General features: G+C 42.4%; 1 protein-coding gene and 2 long non-coding RNA genes across 4 annotated transcripts in view; 1 reads left to right on the top strand and 2 right to left on the bottom strand.

Annotated features, from left to right (window-relative positions):
• Positions 1-10209: 10209 nt before the first annotated feature.
• The window catches only part of LOC144213763 (uncharacterized), a 42462-nt gene continuing 36912 nt past the window's right edge, over positions 10210-15759 (bottom strand). For both annotated transcript variants that reach the window (XR_013330106.1, XR_013330108.1), the window contains one exon: positions 10210-10547. This is a non-coding gene — a long non-coding RNA (uncharacterized LOC144213763). The remainder of the gene's footprint in view (positions 10548-15759) is intronic.
• The window catches only part of LOC144213767 (uncharacterized), a 37846-nt gene continuing 32611 nt past the window's right edge, over positions 10525-15759 (top strand). Inside the window, exon 1 of the long non-coding RNA XR_013330113.1 lies at positions 10525-10553. This is a non-coding gene — a long non-coding RNA (uncharacterized LOC144213767). The remainder of the gene's footprint in view (positions 10554-15759) is intronic.
• Positions 11592-15480, bottom strand: LOC144213758 (uncharacterized). Its single transcript, XM_077742360.1, has 4 exons — positions 15197-15480; positions 13203-13270; positions 12583-12670; positions 11592-11693 (listed from the first exon to the last, which is right to left on the bottom strand). Exons 1-4 carry the CDS (start codon positions 15337-15339, stop codon positions 11666-11668), a joined length of 327 nt encoding a protein of 108 aa, XP_077598486.1. The 5' UTR covers positions 15340-15480; the 3' UTR covers positions 11592-11665.

Raw genomic sequence — 15759 nt, 5'->3', positions numbered from 1 at the left:
AATGCGGAAGTAGTTTATGTGAAACGGGGCCGTCGTTACACATCCAGTCCACACGAGGGCGCAATGATCCCAACGGTTGTTTGCAAAGCGCTTTTTAATGAGAAGATATCTCGAATGCGGAAGTCGTTTATGTGAAACGGTCGTCATTACACACGAGGGAATTTGCACATGCGTATTATTCTGGACTTCCCCTAAATGACGTCAGAGAGAAACCCAGGAAGTGGGAGTCGAATTCCTCGCGATTTCTTTTGTTTGTAAACTGTTTTTCGGCGTTTTATCGCATTATCTATTTACAGTAAATACAACCGAGTCATGTTTGACAGATTACACGAACAGTAGTCCGCAAGAAATGAGTTTTTTTCGAGTTTTTTGGGGTGATTTGGTGCATCTGGTGCAGGCTGCACAAGGAAAGTCACGAACAAGGTAAGAAATGCTGCAAATTTCTACTACAAGCGCCTCTTGATGAATATTTCTATCAGTAAAACGTGCACTTGTTTTCTGTTGAGCTTACTCGTCATAATACAGATCAGATGGAAACATTTTGTCAACCTCCACAATTTAATGAATCATATCCCCAATCAATGACCACATGGCTCAAATATTGAGCTTTCTTTTTGGCGAAAGAATGTGTAATTTTTCATGCTTTTAAAAGATCTAGCATGAGGACAAGGCTGACTGAAAATAGTCCATTGAACAATGTTGACATTTGATGAAATTGTCAGATTAACTATTTTTAACAATAATTGTTTTGTGGGTGGGATGTATGCAAGTTTCATGGGCATGCGCAGTTGGGGTCGAGGGCGTGTTTTGACACTTGGAGGGGAGTGTAGTTTTTTGGGTGGGGTGTGTGCAGATTTCATGAGCATGCGCAGTGGAGCCGAGGGCGTGTTTTGACACCTGGGGGGGTGCGTTTGTGTGCGCGGGTGGGTGCGTCTGGCTCAAACTCCGCCCACCGACTCTTGGAAGGCTTGGAAGGCAAGGGGTTTGCCAGGGTTTGAGTCGACGTTTTGACTCATTTCATGCCGAAGGGGCGTGACCAACACAAAAGTGCATGAAATGAAGCCAAACTGCTCGGATCAGGGTTCAAAAGTCTTCCCAATACTCTTGGTAGTCACTTGCCATGCATTTCAAGGCTGAAAATTAGACATTTTAATCTGACAATATGATGTGGAGCTTCCTTAGCTTCACCCACTGGGTAACATTCTCCTCTTTTCTTGCCCTTCAAAGGTTAAATAAGTGATTGGGATGTAAAATGATGTGCCAAGTTGATCGATATGTGTCCAAATTGCCCATATTGACCCTTTTCTATACTTTTTCCTATTGTTGTTAATATTTTGTGAGATTTTAGTGTTGTGTTCATAGTCAGTTGACTTGAGTAGACAGATTTCATTGATTATGACTAAGTGGAGTGGTTACCTCCTTCGACCTTTGGCCCCCCAAACCCCCAATAGTACCTAATATGCATCCAACATTTTAGATGCATCATACCAATTGTGTATTATGCTCTATTGTGGTCAGTAGATGATTTTCAGGAGTGGGTAGTAGAGCACCCAAGTTAGCTGAATGTGACCTCCAACCCAAGCAGGATACCTAATGTGTTTCCTAGGTGGTCAAAATATTAGGTACACAGTTTATGTGGTCATACTGTATCATAGCAGAATAGCAGACCTCATGGGGTGCTGAAATCGGCCCCCACCACCTCTAAGTGGATCTAATAAAGTGTCCCAAAAGGTCAAAACATTGCGTAGGCCCTAAAGCTATAGTTTATTTGGTCATAGTCTCTCATAGTGGCTATAAAAATGTCATTGTGTTGCAGAATCCCCCCATTGACTGCCACATCATCTATTTCTGGTCGCCCACATCGACCCCCTTATATACTTTTTTCCAAATGTTGATAATATTTTTTGAGATTTTAGTGTTGTGTTCATAGTCAGTTGGCTTGAGTAGACAGATATCATAGGCACTCCATTGATTGTGACTAAGTGGAGGGGTTATCTCCTCGGACCTTTGGCCCCCAAAAGCTCCAATCGTACCTGATACGTGTCCAAAGTTGCTCAAAATATGATGTGCATCTTTTATCAGTGTGAACATCCTCTATTTGTGGTCACTAGAGTCCCATTTCAGGCAAACGGCCAAGTTTATAGGGGCCTCAGTGGCCTCTCATTGGCAAAAAATGTGTTTTTTCTAAATGTTTTGTGTTTAAAACGTGATCTGAGTCCAATTGCATTAGTGCTAACAAAAAAATGTCATTTTGTTTACAGGAGCGGAGGCCCGGAAGATGGAGTTGGTTCCACGGCCATTAACCTGCGTGACACAAGTGCAGACAAGGGTAGGAAATGCTTCATTCAATGTACATTTGTAATGAAAAAGATGTTTTAAAGTTTTATTTATCATGCTAGTAATTGAATAGCTTGAATTAGAATGACATTTCTTTGACCACCTGTGTAAAGCAAGAACTTCTTTTGTAGAGCTAAAAATAATAATGTATGTTAAGCATATAAATGTAATTCTAGGTCTTACAGTTCAAGATGCTAATGCTATTTTCAGGGTTACATATAAATATGGCTAGGCTAATTATGTGACTGTAATGTCATATAAATGCTAGAATCGTCACTGACTGCTCTCTTTGAGGGCATTACAGTTCAAGATTCTAATGCTATTTTTGCGCTCTCATCATCTTATGTAAAGTTACATGTAAATATTGGTAGGCTTATTATTTGTTCATGATGCTAATGGTACTTTTGCGCTCGCATCATCTTATTTAAGGTTACTTATCATTATCGGTAGACTAATTATGTGTCTCTATTGTCGTATGAATGCTGGAATGGTCACTGACTGCTCTCGTTGTCGTCTTCTTTCATCTTCTTGACAGGATTGTGGACGTTTTGGACGTACACGGTGCCGCCGGAGGGGTCCGCGCTGCAGCCGATGGCTTTTGGACACTGTCGTGACCTGGCTGGGTATGTGACGTCTCCCGTTTCAGCTTGTGCAGTGGCATCTGATGCCGTCAGAATGTCAAAAAAGCCATTTTTTGCTAACAATACATTGTTGAAATTGAATCAGTCTTTGTCTTTTATTTCTAAATGCATCCCTACTAAGTCAAAAATAGGGTTTTTCCTTCAAAAAGTGTCTTTTTGGGGTCTTAAACGGTCGCCAAAAAGAGCTCTCGGGAAAAGCGGCCTCAGAAAAGCAGAAAATCTTCCTGGCGACGAGACGTGTCACGACTCGGCCAACCAATCAGAGGCCTTAAAAATTGGATTTAGCCACCTCCCCTCTATTCAAATCTATGCAAATTTGGATTTAGCCACGCCCTGGTCTCGCCCACTGGGACAGCCAATCAGAGAACGGCATTTGGCCGGACACGCCCCCTTTTTCCAATAACCGGCGTTTTTTGGCCCGAAACCCCGCCTCCCGCTACAAAGCCGGCCCCCCCTGACTAAAGCCCACCCCTTCCGAGAGAACCAATCAGATGGCAGTATTCACCTCTCCACTTCCTGATTCTAAACCAATCAGTGAATAGACGCCCCTTCCCAGAGAACCAATCAGGTGGCAGCATCCACCTTCCACTTCCTGATTCTACACCAATCAGTGAATGGACACCCCCCTCCCAGAGAACCAATCAATTGACAGAATCTATTTTCACTTCCTTATTCTAAACCAATCAGTGAACCTAATTTAAGTTCTTCACCAATCCTTGGCTAGTCATTTGCATAGCCACACCCCCAAAAAATCAAATAAAAAATTAAAAAATATATACTTTAATAAAATTGATTAATAAAATGTTAGAAGAAAGAAGTTTGTTTTTTGTTCAACTTTATTTATTTTTCTTTCAGAGTAAAAGTCCAAAGTTTGATGTCTTGAAATTCTTCTTCAAACCAGTAAGAGTCGGATTGGAACAGAGTGTGGAGACCTGAAGACAAAAAAAAGTAAATTAAGTGCAAGTTAAGTGCAAATCAAGTAAGTTAAATGCAAGACAAGTGCAGATCAAGTAAGTAAAGTGCAAATTGAGTGCAGACAAGTTAAAAAAGTGCAGTAGGGTAAGAAGTGTAGTAGAGTAAGCAGTGCAGTTGAGCAAGTTAATAGTACAGACAAGCAAGTTCAGTGCAAAGAAATGTGCAAACGGCGATAAGCCTTACCTTAAAATGATGCAATGTCACTTGTACTTGACTTGAGCAGGAAGGCAGCAACTGTGGAAGAAGTGGTCTTCAGCTGTGGAAGAACTTCATTTGATGAGATGTCACATGTTCTTGAGCAGGAAGGCAGCAATTGGACTTCAACTGGACGACTGTGGAAGAACTACATTGCAAACCAGACAATTGTCACGAAGGTGTTCACACGGAGGCAAAACAGTTTGTCTTTTTATTTTTATTTTTTCAGAATTCAGCATTGAAGATAATCAGCTCAGTGTCTCACAGGTGTTGCAGCAGTTGGGGCAGGTCTCCAAAATGGCGTCTTCACTGGGATGAGTCTGCAAACAAGTGGGTGAGTATCAAAATCAGTTGTACTTAGTCTTAATGGTGCACATTGACTCACCTTTGCAGTACATTCAAGCTTAAAAAAATCTGCTTCAGTCACCTTGAGCTGCAACGCCCTCCGGTGTACATGAGGAAGCTAGTCAGGAAAAAAGTGTTCAGAAGCGTGGCGTAAAAAGACGTCAAAGTTGGACAGTGTTCACGTCCACCATTTTGTGTTGCAGTGTGCACTAACCTACTGGACGACGTCGTGGATAAAGACCGACTGCAAGAATTAAAGACAGAAGTCAAAATTGGACATGGTAAGTCCTCTTAGGTGTTCTTACCTCAAACTTTGTCACTCTATTTTCAGCTTCTGGAACAGATTAATGGACAGATTTGCACGTAAATCAATCGTTTGCTCGTTTCACCTGTGCTTACCTGCAGGGTCGGACATCTTGGAAGTGGCCTGCAAAAGGAGAAAGAGTCAAACAGTATGGTTAACAGCCATTTTTCGTGCAAAGTGGACCATTTGGCAGAATACTTACCGACTGCAGCCTGTGAAGGAAGAAAAAAGATCCATTAAGTATTTTGAGCTTGATTTGGAATATTCAAAGTACTTACCAACTGCAGCCTGTGAAGGAAGAAATGGACCATTAAGTATTTTCAAGGTTGATTTGGAATATTTAAAGTACTTACTTGCTTCTTTTTGCCTATTTGTGAGCTGTTGAAACAAGAGAAATGTAAGTTAGTCTCAAATAAAAAAGTGAAAAGACTTGGGAATAGTACTTACTTTGGCTTTCCAGTGTGGAGCGACGCGCAGCATTCAGGAAATGAATAAGACCGACTGCGAAAATGCTTCCTCTTTAAATAGTTTTTCGGAAGTGACGTAATTGCGCAAAAAAAAATAAAAGTTTAAAAAATAATTTAATTGTGTCCTTCAAATTGAAAAGCGAACGTCCGGGACTCGCACCCGGGTCCCCCAAGCCAAAGTCTTTTGCTCTATTCATGAGACTAATGAGCAGATGCCTGAGAACGATCTCATAGTGTATATGTCCCAGTCTTAGTCACTCACATTCGGTAGACTGTCAAAGAAAAGGGTAAATATGACTTCCAATTTTTGAATTTGCAAAGCGTTGGTGGTCTAATGGTTTAAGACACTGACTGCGAATACTTTGGGCTCGGGTTCGATCCTCACTCTTGCCTTTACCACTCTGCATTTAATTCGTTAATGCAGTTGAGAGTGGGAATCGAACCCGAGTCGCCTGCATCGCAGGCAATGACTTATGCCATTCGCCACCTTGGCTAGATTTCCGCCGAAATTTCTCCCGTAAAAGTCCTGAATAATACCCAAAACACTTAGCGCAATTCGATGCAAGCGAAGTCTATGAATGTATACTACAGTGATGCACTGGTAACAAGGAGTTGGTTGGAAAAGAAAATGCAGAGTGTAATGCTTAAAAGTGCCACAAGATGGCAGCCGAACAAGGCATGTCCAGTCAGGCACACTCATGGGACAATATGTGAGAGGAGTCCAAGTATACGACATTAATGTATACTAGGAAACAGCAATGCCTGAAAACCGCCACAAGAGGGCAGAAAGTTAGAACATGTCTATTCAGGCACATTCAGGACAATATGTGAGTCCAGTTAGTATTCTACATAAGTACGTAGTTGGTCGGAAAAGACATTGCCAAGTGCAATGCCCAAAAACCGCCACAGGAGGGCATTAGGTTTAACATGTCTTGTGGAGAATAAAATTGCATGTCTGCATACATGCATACAGTCACAACACAAATTGAAGGAATTAAGAATTGTTATGGTTTGTTACTTTATTGGAGAGGGCTCAAGATGAATATTGCACATCATCTATATAAGCAAGATGAGGCTGACGCTGGGGAGCACATTGAAAATAAAGTTCGACCAAATACACAAGTGCCTTGTCTGTCTGCTTTTGTCATGAAATAAACACAAAATAAAGTTGGTGGTCATAACATGGCAAGTGGAAATCAGCCGTCTGCCTGCAGGAACAAGTCCAGTCTGCACCAAGAAGGGAACAAGCATTAAAGCTGCACCTGGCTGTGAATAAATGGATAAAAGAACAATGATATGAGAACGTGTACAATCGACCGAACGAACAGTTAACGCATTAACAATGACGCTAATATGAAGCGGATGAGTCCACTCACCTCATCTGGCCATGATTCTGACACGCTTAACAGTCGCACCTTCGTATCTTTTTTCTATTGACCGCATAGTACGCTTAAAAAGACTGCATTTACCTAAAATGATGCGTGGAAGGATTGTTTTGATCGGTTGCTGGTTACCACGACTTCCGCATTGGAGGATCTTCTTCTTTCAATAAGAGCGCTTTGCAAACAACCGTTGCGACTAAGCTGCCCTCGTGTGGACCGGAGATGTAATGACGGCACTGGTTCTCATAAACGACCATGAATCGACTTTCTGTCTTAGGATGTTTTTTAAACAGGGCAATGCACCTCTATTGGTGTCAAAGTGGAGGTCCGGGGGCCAAATCTGGACCGCCGCATCATTTTGTGCGGTCCGAGAAAGTTAACCATGAGGATGTTTTAAAAGGCACAAGTACCACTATTGGTGTCAAAGTGGAGGTCCGGGGGCCAAATCTGGACCGCCGCATCATTTTGTGCGGTCTGAGAAAGTTAACCATGAGGATGTTTTAAAAGGCACAAGTACCACTATTGGTGTCAAAGTGGAGGCCCGGGGGCCAAATCTGGCCCGCCGCATCATTTTGTGCGGTCCGAGAAAGTAAACCATCAGGATATTTTAAACGGCACAATGCACCTCTATTGGTGTCAAAGTGGAGGTCCGGGGGCCAAATCTGGCCCGCCGCATCATTTTGTGCGGTCCGAGAAAGCAAACCATGAGGATATTTTAAAAGGCACAATGCACCTCTTTGGTGTCAAAGTAGAGGTCCGGGGGCCAAATGTGGCCCGCCGCATCATTTTGTGCGGTCCGAGAAAGTAAACCATGAGGATATTTTAAAAGGCACAATGCACCTCTTTGGTGTCAAAGTGGAGGCCCGGGGGCCAAATGTGGCCCGCCGCATAATTTTGTGCGGTCCGAGAAAGTAAACCATCAGGATATTTTAAAAGGCACAAGTACCACTATTGGTGTCAAAGTGGAGGCCCGGGGGCCAAATGTGGCCCGTCGCATCATTTTGTGCGGTCCGAGAAAGATGTTTTCTAAAAGGCACAAGTACCACTATTGGTGTCAAAGTGGAGGTCCGGGGGCCAAATCTGGCCCGCCGCATCATTTTGTGCGGTCCGAGAAAGATGTTTTTTAAACAGCACAATTCACCTCTATTGGTGTCAAAGTGGAGGTCCGGGGGCCAAATCTGGCCCGCCGCATCGTTTTTTGCGGTCCGAGAAAGTAAACCATGATTACTTTCCGAGAAAGATGTTTTTTAAACAGCACAATTCACCTCTATTGGTGTCAAAGTGGAGGTCCGGGGGCCAAATCTGGCCCGCCGCGTCGTTTTTTGCGGTCCGAGAAAGTAATCATGGTTTACTTTCTCGGACCGCAAAAAACGATGCGGCGGGCCAGATTTGGCCCCCGGGCCTCCACTTTGACACCAATAGTGGTACTTGTGCCTTTTAAAATATCCTCATGGTTTACTTTCTCGGACCGCACAAAATGATGCGGCGGGCCAGATTTGGCCCCCGGACCTCCACTTTGACACCATTAGTGGTACTTGTGCCTTTTAGAAAACATCTTTCTCGGACCGCACAAAATGATGCGGCGGGCCAGATTTGGCCCACGGGCCTCCACTTTGACACCGATAGTGGTACTTGTGCCTTTTAAAATATCCTCATGGTTTACTTTCTCGGACCGCACAAAATGATGCGGCGGGCCAGATTTGGCCCCCGGACCTCCACTTTGACACCATTAGTGGTACTTGTGCCTTTTAAAAAACATCTTTCTCGGACCGCACAAAATGATGCGGCGGGCCAGATTTGGCCCACGGGCCTCCACTTTGACACCAATAGAGGTGCATTGTGCTGTTTAAAAAACATCCTAAGACAAAATTCGATTCATGGTCGTTTATGAGAAACATTGCCGTCATTACATCTCCAGTCCACACGAGGGCTTCGTAGTCCCAACGGCTGTTTGCAAAGCGCTCTTATTGAAAGAAGAAGAGCCTCCGATGCGGAAGTCGTGGAAACCAGCAGCCGATCAAAACAATTCGTCTCCTGCGCATAATTTTAGATAACTAGTCTTTTTAAGCGAACTATGCGATCATTAGAAACAAGATACGGAGGTGTGACTGTTAAGTGCGTGAGAATCATGGCCAGATGAGGTGAGTGGACTCATCCGCTTCATATTAGGGTCATTGTTAATGCGTCAACTGCGTTCTCATATTATTGTTCTTTTTTCCATGTATTCACAGCCAGGTGCAGCTTTAATGCTTGTTCCTCTCTTGGTGCAGACTGGAGTCGTTCCTGCAGGCAGACGGCTGATTTCCACTTGCTATGTTATGACCACCAACTTTATTTTGTGTTTATTTCATAACAAAAGCAGACAGACAAGGCACTTGTGTATTTGTGTGAACTTTATTTTCAATGTGCTCCCCAGCGTCAGCCTCATCTTGCTCATATAAATGATGTGCAATATTCATCTTGAGCCCTCTCCAATAAAGTAACAAACCATAACAATTCTTAATTCCTTGATTTTGTGTTGTGACTGTATGCATGTATGAAGACATGCTATTTTATTCTCTACAAGACATGTTAAACCTGATGCCTTCCTGTGGCGGTTTTTGGGCATTGCACTTTGCAATGGCTTTTTCAACCAACTACGTACATATGTAGAATACCTGGACTCACATATTGTCCTGAATGTGCCTGGATAGACATGTTCTAACTTTCTGCCATCTTGTGGCGGTTTTAAGGCATTGCATTTTGCAATGACTTTTCCAACCAACCAAGTATGCTGTTTGCTAGTATACATTAAAGTAGTATACTTGGACTCCTCTCACATATTGTCCCATGAGTGTGTCTGAATGGACATGTGGTGTTTTGCTGACATCTCGTGGCAGTTTTATGCATTACACTCTGCAATTTCTTTTCCAACCAACTCCTTGTTACAAGTGCATCACTGTAGTACATTCATAGACTTCGCTTGCATCGAATTGCGCTAAGTGTTTTGGGTATTATTTAGGACTTTTACGGGAGAAATTTCGGCGGAAATCCAGCCAAGGTGGCGAATGGCATAAGTCATTGCCTGCGATGCAGGCGTCTCGGGTTCGAGTCCCACTCTCAACTGCATTTACGAATTAAATGCTAGAGTGGTAAAGGCAAGAGAGAGGATCGAACCCGAGTCCAAAGTATTCGCAGTTGGTGTCTTTAACCATTAGACCACCAACGCTTTGCAAATTCAAAAATTGGAAGTCATATTTACCCTATTTTTTGACAGTTTACCGAATGTGAGTGACTAAGAATGGGACATATACTCTATGAGATTGTTCGTGGTCATCTGCTCGTTAGTCTCATGAGTAGAGCATGAGGCTTTGGGTTTGGGAGACCCGGGTACGAGTCCCGGCCGTTCGCTTTTCAATTTGAAGGACACAATTAAATTATTTTTTAAACTTTTATTTTTTTTGCGCAATTACGTCACTTCCGAAAAACTATTTAAAGAGGAAGCATTTTCGCAGTCGGTCTTTTTCATTTCCTGAATGCTGCGCGTCGCTCCACACTGGAAAGCCAAAGTAAGTACTATTCCCAAGTCTTTTCACTTTTTATTTGAGACTAATGTACATTTCTCTTGTTTCAACAGCTCACAAATGTGGAAAAACAAGCAAGTAAGTACTTTAAATATTGCAAATCAACCTCAAAAATACTTAATGGTCTACTTTCTTCCTTCACAGGCTGCAGTTGGTAAGTACTTTGAATATTCCAAATCAAGCTCGCAAATACTTAATGGATCTTCTTTCTTCCTTCACAGGCTGCAGTCGGTAAGTATTCTGCCAAATGGTCCAATTTGCACGAACAATGGCTGTTAAACCATACTGTTTGACTCTTTCTCCTTTTCTTTTGCAGGTCACTTCCAAAATGTCCGACCCTGCAGGTAAGCACAGGTGAAACGAGCAAACAATTGATTTACGTGCAAATCTAACTGTCTATTTATCTGTTGCAGAAGCTGAAAATGGAGTGACAAAGTTTGAGGTAAGCACGCCTAAGATAACTTACCATGTCCAATTTTGACTTCTGTCTTTAATTCTTGCAGTCGGATTTCATCCACGACGACGTCCACTAGGTTAGTGCACACTGCAACACAAAATGGTGGACGTGAACACTGTCCAACTTTGACATCTTTTCACGCCACACTTCTAAACTGCTGACTAGTTTCCCCGTGTCCACCGGAGGGCGCTGTAACTCAAAGTGACCGAAGCAGAGTTCGTCAAGCTTGATTGTACTGCAAAGGTGAGTAAATGTGCACCATTAAGATTAAGTACAACTGAATTAAATGCTCACCCACTTTCTTGTTTGCAGACACATTCCAGTGAAGACACCATTTTGGAGACCTGCCTTGAACCCGTCCCAACAACTGCCTGCACCTGTGAGACAACAAGCTGATTATCTTCAATGCTGTATTCCAGAAATAAAATAAAAGGACAATGTTTTGCCTCCGTGTGAACTCCTTCGTGACAATTGTCTAGATTGCAATGTAATTCTTCCACAGTCGTCCAGTTGAAGTCCAGATGCTGCCCTCCTGCTCAAGAACATGTGACATCTCATCAAATGAAGTTCTTCCACAGCTGAAGACCACTTCCACAGTTGCTGCCTTCCTGCTCAAGTCAAGTACAAGTAACATTGCATCATTTTAAGGTAAGTTTAATCGCCGTTTGCACATTTCTTTGAATGCACTTAACTTGCTTGACTGCACTTTTTTAACTTGCCCTACTGCACTTTTTTTAACTTACATGTCTACACTTCTTACCCTACTGCACTTTTTAACTTACTTGTCTGCACTTTTTGCTCTACTGCACTTTTTAACTTACCCTACTGCACTTAACTAATTTGTCTGCACTCCACTTGCACTTAACTTACTTGGTTTGCACTCGACTTGCACTTAACTTACTTGTCTGCATTCAACTTGCACTTAACTTACTTATTTTTGTCTTCAGGTCTCCACACTCTGTTGCAGTCCGACTCCTACTACTGGTTGAAAGGAGTACTTCAAGACATCATCCTTTGGACTTTTACTCTGAAAGAAAAATAAATAAAGTTGAACAAAAAACAAACTTCTTTCTCCTAACTTTTTATTATTATTATTAATATTTTACTAATTTTTTTTATTTTCTATTTTTTTATTTATTTTGGAATGTGTGGCTATGCAAATGAAGAGTCAGGGTTAAAGCTGATTGGTGGGACAATTATATTCCATTCACTGATTGGTCTAGAATAAGGAAGTAAATATTATATGCTGCCACTTGATTGGTTCTCTGGGAGGAGAATATCCATTCACTGATTGGTGTAGAATCAGGAAGTGAAAGGCAAATACTGCTACGTGATTGGTTCTCTGGGAAGGGGCGTCTATTCACTGATTGGTTTAGAATCAGGAAGTGGGGAGGTGAATACTGCCATCTGATTGGTTCTCTCGGAATGGGTGGGCTTTAGTCCGGGGGGGCTGGCTTTGTAGCGGGAGGCGGGGTTTCGGTCCAAAAAACGCAGTTTTTTGGAAAAAGGGGGCGTGTCCGGCCAAATGCCGGGCTGTGATTGGCTGTCCCGGTGGGCGAGGCCAGGGCGGGGCTAAATTCAAATTTGCATAGATTTGAATAGAGGGGAGGTGGCTAAATCCAATTTTTAAGGCCTCTGATTGGTTGGCCGAGTCGTGACACGTATCGTCGCCAGGAAGATTTTCTGCTTTTCTAAGGCCGCTTTTCCAGAGAGCTCTTTTTGGTGGCCGTTTTAGGCCCCAAAAAGACACTTTTTGAAGGAAAAACCCTATTTTTAACTTAGTAGGGATGCATATAGCAATAAAAGACAAAGACTGATTCCATTTCAACAATGTATTGTTAGCAAAAAATGGCTTTTTTTACATTCTTACTGCATCAGATGCCACCGCAGAAGCTGAAACGGGAGATGTCACATACCCAGCCAGGTCACGCCAGTGTCCAAAAGCCATCGGCTGCAGCGCGGACCCATCCGTAGGCGCCGTGCACGTCCAAAACGTCCCCGATACTGTCAAGAAGACGACAACGAGGGCAGTCAGTGACCATTCCAGCATTCATACCACATTAGAGACACATCATTAGTCTGCTGATAATGACAAGTAACCTTACATAAGAGGATGCGAGTGCAAAATAGCATTAGCATCATGAACAAATAATAAGCCTACCTATATTTACATGTAACTATACATAAGATGATACTAGAGCAAAAATACCATCAGCATCTTGAACTGTAATGCACTTAACGAGAGCAGTCAGTGACGATTCTAGCATTTATATGACATTACAGTCACATAATTAGCCTAGCGATATTTATATGTAACCCTGAAAATAGCATTAGAATCTTGAACTGTAAGACCTACAATTACATGTATGGACTAAACATACATTATTATTTTTAGCTCTACAAAAGAAGTTCTTGCTTTACGCAGGTGGTCAAAGAAATGTCATTCTAATTCAAGCTATTCAATTACTAGCATGATAAATAAAACTTTAAAACATCTTTTTCATGACAAATGTACATAGAATGAAGCATTTCCTACCCTTGTCTGCACTTGTGTCACGCAGGTTGATGGCCGTGGGAGCAACTCCATCTTCCGGGACTCCACTCCTGTTAACAAAAAGACATTTTTCGTTAGCACTAATGCAATTTGACTCAGATCACATGTTTTAAACACAAAACATTTAGAAAAAAAGCGACTTTTTTGCCAATGAAAGACCTCTGAGGCCCCTATAAACTTGGCCATTTGCAAACTTTTCCTGAAATGGGAGTCTACTGACCACATATAGATGATGTGCACATTGTTAAAAGATGCACATCATATTTTGAGCTACTTTGGACACGTATCAGGTACGATTGGAGCTTTTGAGGGCCAAAGGTCCGAGGAGGTAACCCCTCCACTTAGTCACATTCAATGGAACGCCTATGATATCTGTCTACTCATGCCAACTGACAATGAACACAACACTAAAATCTCAAAAAATATTATCAACATTTGGAAAAAAGTATACAAGGGGGTCGATGTGGGCGACCAGAAATAGATGATGTGGCAGTCAATGGGGGGATTCTGCAACACAATGACATTTTTATAGCCACTATGAGAGACTATGACCAAATAAACTATAGCTTTAGGGCCTACGCAATGTTTTGACCCTTTGGGACACTTCATTGGGTCCACTTAGAGGTGGTGGGGGCCGATTTCAGCACCCCATGAGGTCTGACATTCTGCTATGATACAGTATGACCACATAAACTGTGTACCTAATCTTTTGACCACCTAGGAAACACATCAGGTATCCTGCTTGGGTTGGAGGTCACATTCAGCTAACTTGGGTGCTCTACTACCCACTCCTGAAAATCATCTACTGACCACAATAGCGCATAATACACAATTGGTATGATGCATCTAAAATGTTGGATGCATATTAGGTACTATTGGGGGTTTGGGGGGCCAAAGGTCGAAGGAGGTAACCACTCCACTTAGTCACAGTCATTGAAGCGCCTATGAAATTTGTCTACTCAAGCCAACTGACTATGAACAAAACACTAAAATCTCACAAATTATTAACAACAATTGGAAAAAGTATACAAGGGGTCAGTAGGGCACAAATCGATAAACATGGCACATCATTTCACATCCCAATGACTTATCTAAGCTTCGAAGGGCAAAAAAAGAGGAGAATGTTACCCAGTGGGCAGAGCTAAGGAAGCTCATCATCAAATTGTCAGATTAAGTTTTCCAATTTTCGGGCTTGGAATGCATGGCAAGTTACTATCAAGAGTATTCGGAAGACATCTGGACTCTGATCCGAGCAGTTTGGCTTCATTTCATGCACTTTTAAGTTGGTCACGCCCCTTCGGCATGAAATGAGGCAAAACGTCGACTCAAACCCTGGCAATCCCCTTGCCTCCCAAGCGTTCCAAGAGTCGGTGGGCGGAGTTGGAGCCAGACGCACCCACCCACGCACACAAACGCACCCCTTCAAGTGTCAAAAAACGCCCTCTGCCCCACTACGCATGCCCATGAAATGTGCATACACCCCATCCACAAAACTACACTCCCCTCCAACTACCAAGACACGCCCTCGGCCCCACTGCGCATGCCCAGAAAATCTAAACACATCCCACCCACAAAACTATACTCCTCCAAGTGTCAAAACACGCCCTCGGCCCCACTGCGCATGCTCATGAAATCTGCACACATCCCACCCACAAAATAATTATTGTTAAAAATAGTTCATCTGACAATTTTATCAAATGTCAACATTGTTCAATATATTATTTCTAGTCAGGCTTGTCCTCATGCGAGATATTTTAAAAGCATGAAAAATTACACATTCTTCAAAAATAAAGGTCAATATTTGAGCCATGCTGTCATTGATTGAGGAAATGGTTCATTAAATTGTGGAGGTTGACAAAATGTTTTGATATGATCTGGGTTATGAAGATCAAGCTCAACAGAAAAGAAGTGCACGTTTTACTAATAGAAATATTCATCTAGAGGCGCTTGTAGTAGAAATTTGCAGCATTGCTTACCTTATTCGTGACTTTCGTTGTGCAGCCTGCACCAGGTGCACATAATCAGACCAAAAACTTGAAAAAAATCTCCTTTCTTGCGGACTACTGTTCGTGTAATTCATCAAACGTGACTCGGTTGTATTTACAGTAAATTCCCCCATTTAGATCATGCGATAAAACGCCGAAAAAAAACGTTTACAAACAAAACAAAAGCGCAATGAATTCGTCTCCCACTTCCTGGTTGTTGGGGCCAGTATCCACCTGGGTTTCTTTCTGACGTCATTTTGGGAAGCCCAGGATATCGCGCATGCGCAAAATTCCACCTACGTCAAAACTAAAGTTTAAAAAAAATATTTAGACGCGTCCTTCAAACAGAAAATTGACTGACCGGGAATCGCACCCGGTTCGTCCCCTCCGCAGTCACTTACTCTATTCATGAGACCAATGAGTTGATATCCATTTAGTCATGATGTTCATATATTTATTCTTTATTAACTTACCAATTTATTTATGTCTAAAATGCATTCTCAACCTCTTGCTACTGTGACAACGAAATTTCCCGAATACGGGCTGAATAAAGT

This window comes from Stigmatopora nigra, chromosome 20 (genome assembly GCF_051989575.1).
Source record: "Stigmatopora nigra isolate UIUO_SnigA chromosome 20, RoL_Snig_1.1, whole genome shotgun sequence".
In the NCBI taxonomy this organism is placed as follows: Eukaryota; Metazoa; Chordata; class Actinopteri; order Syngnathiformes; family Syngnathidae; genus Stigmatopora; species Stigmatopora nigra.
This window is presented reverse-complemented; position numbering and strand designations above follow the sequence as displayed.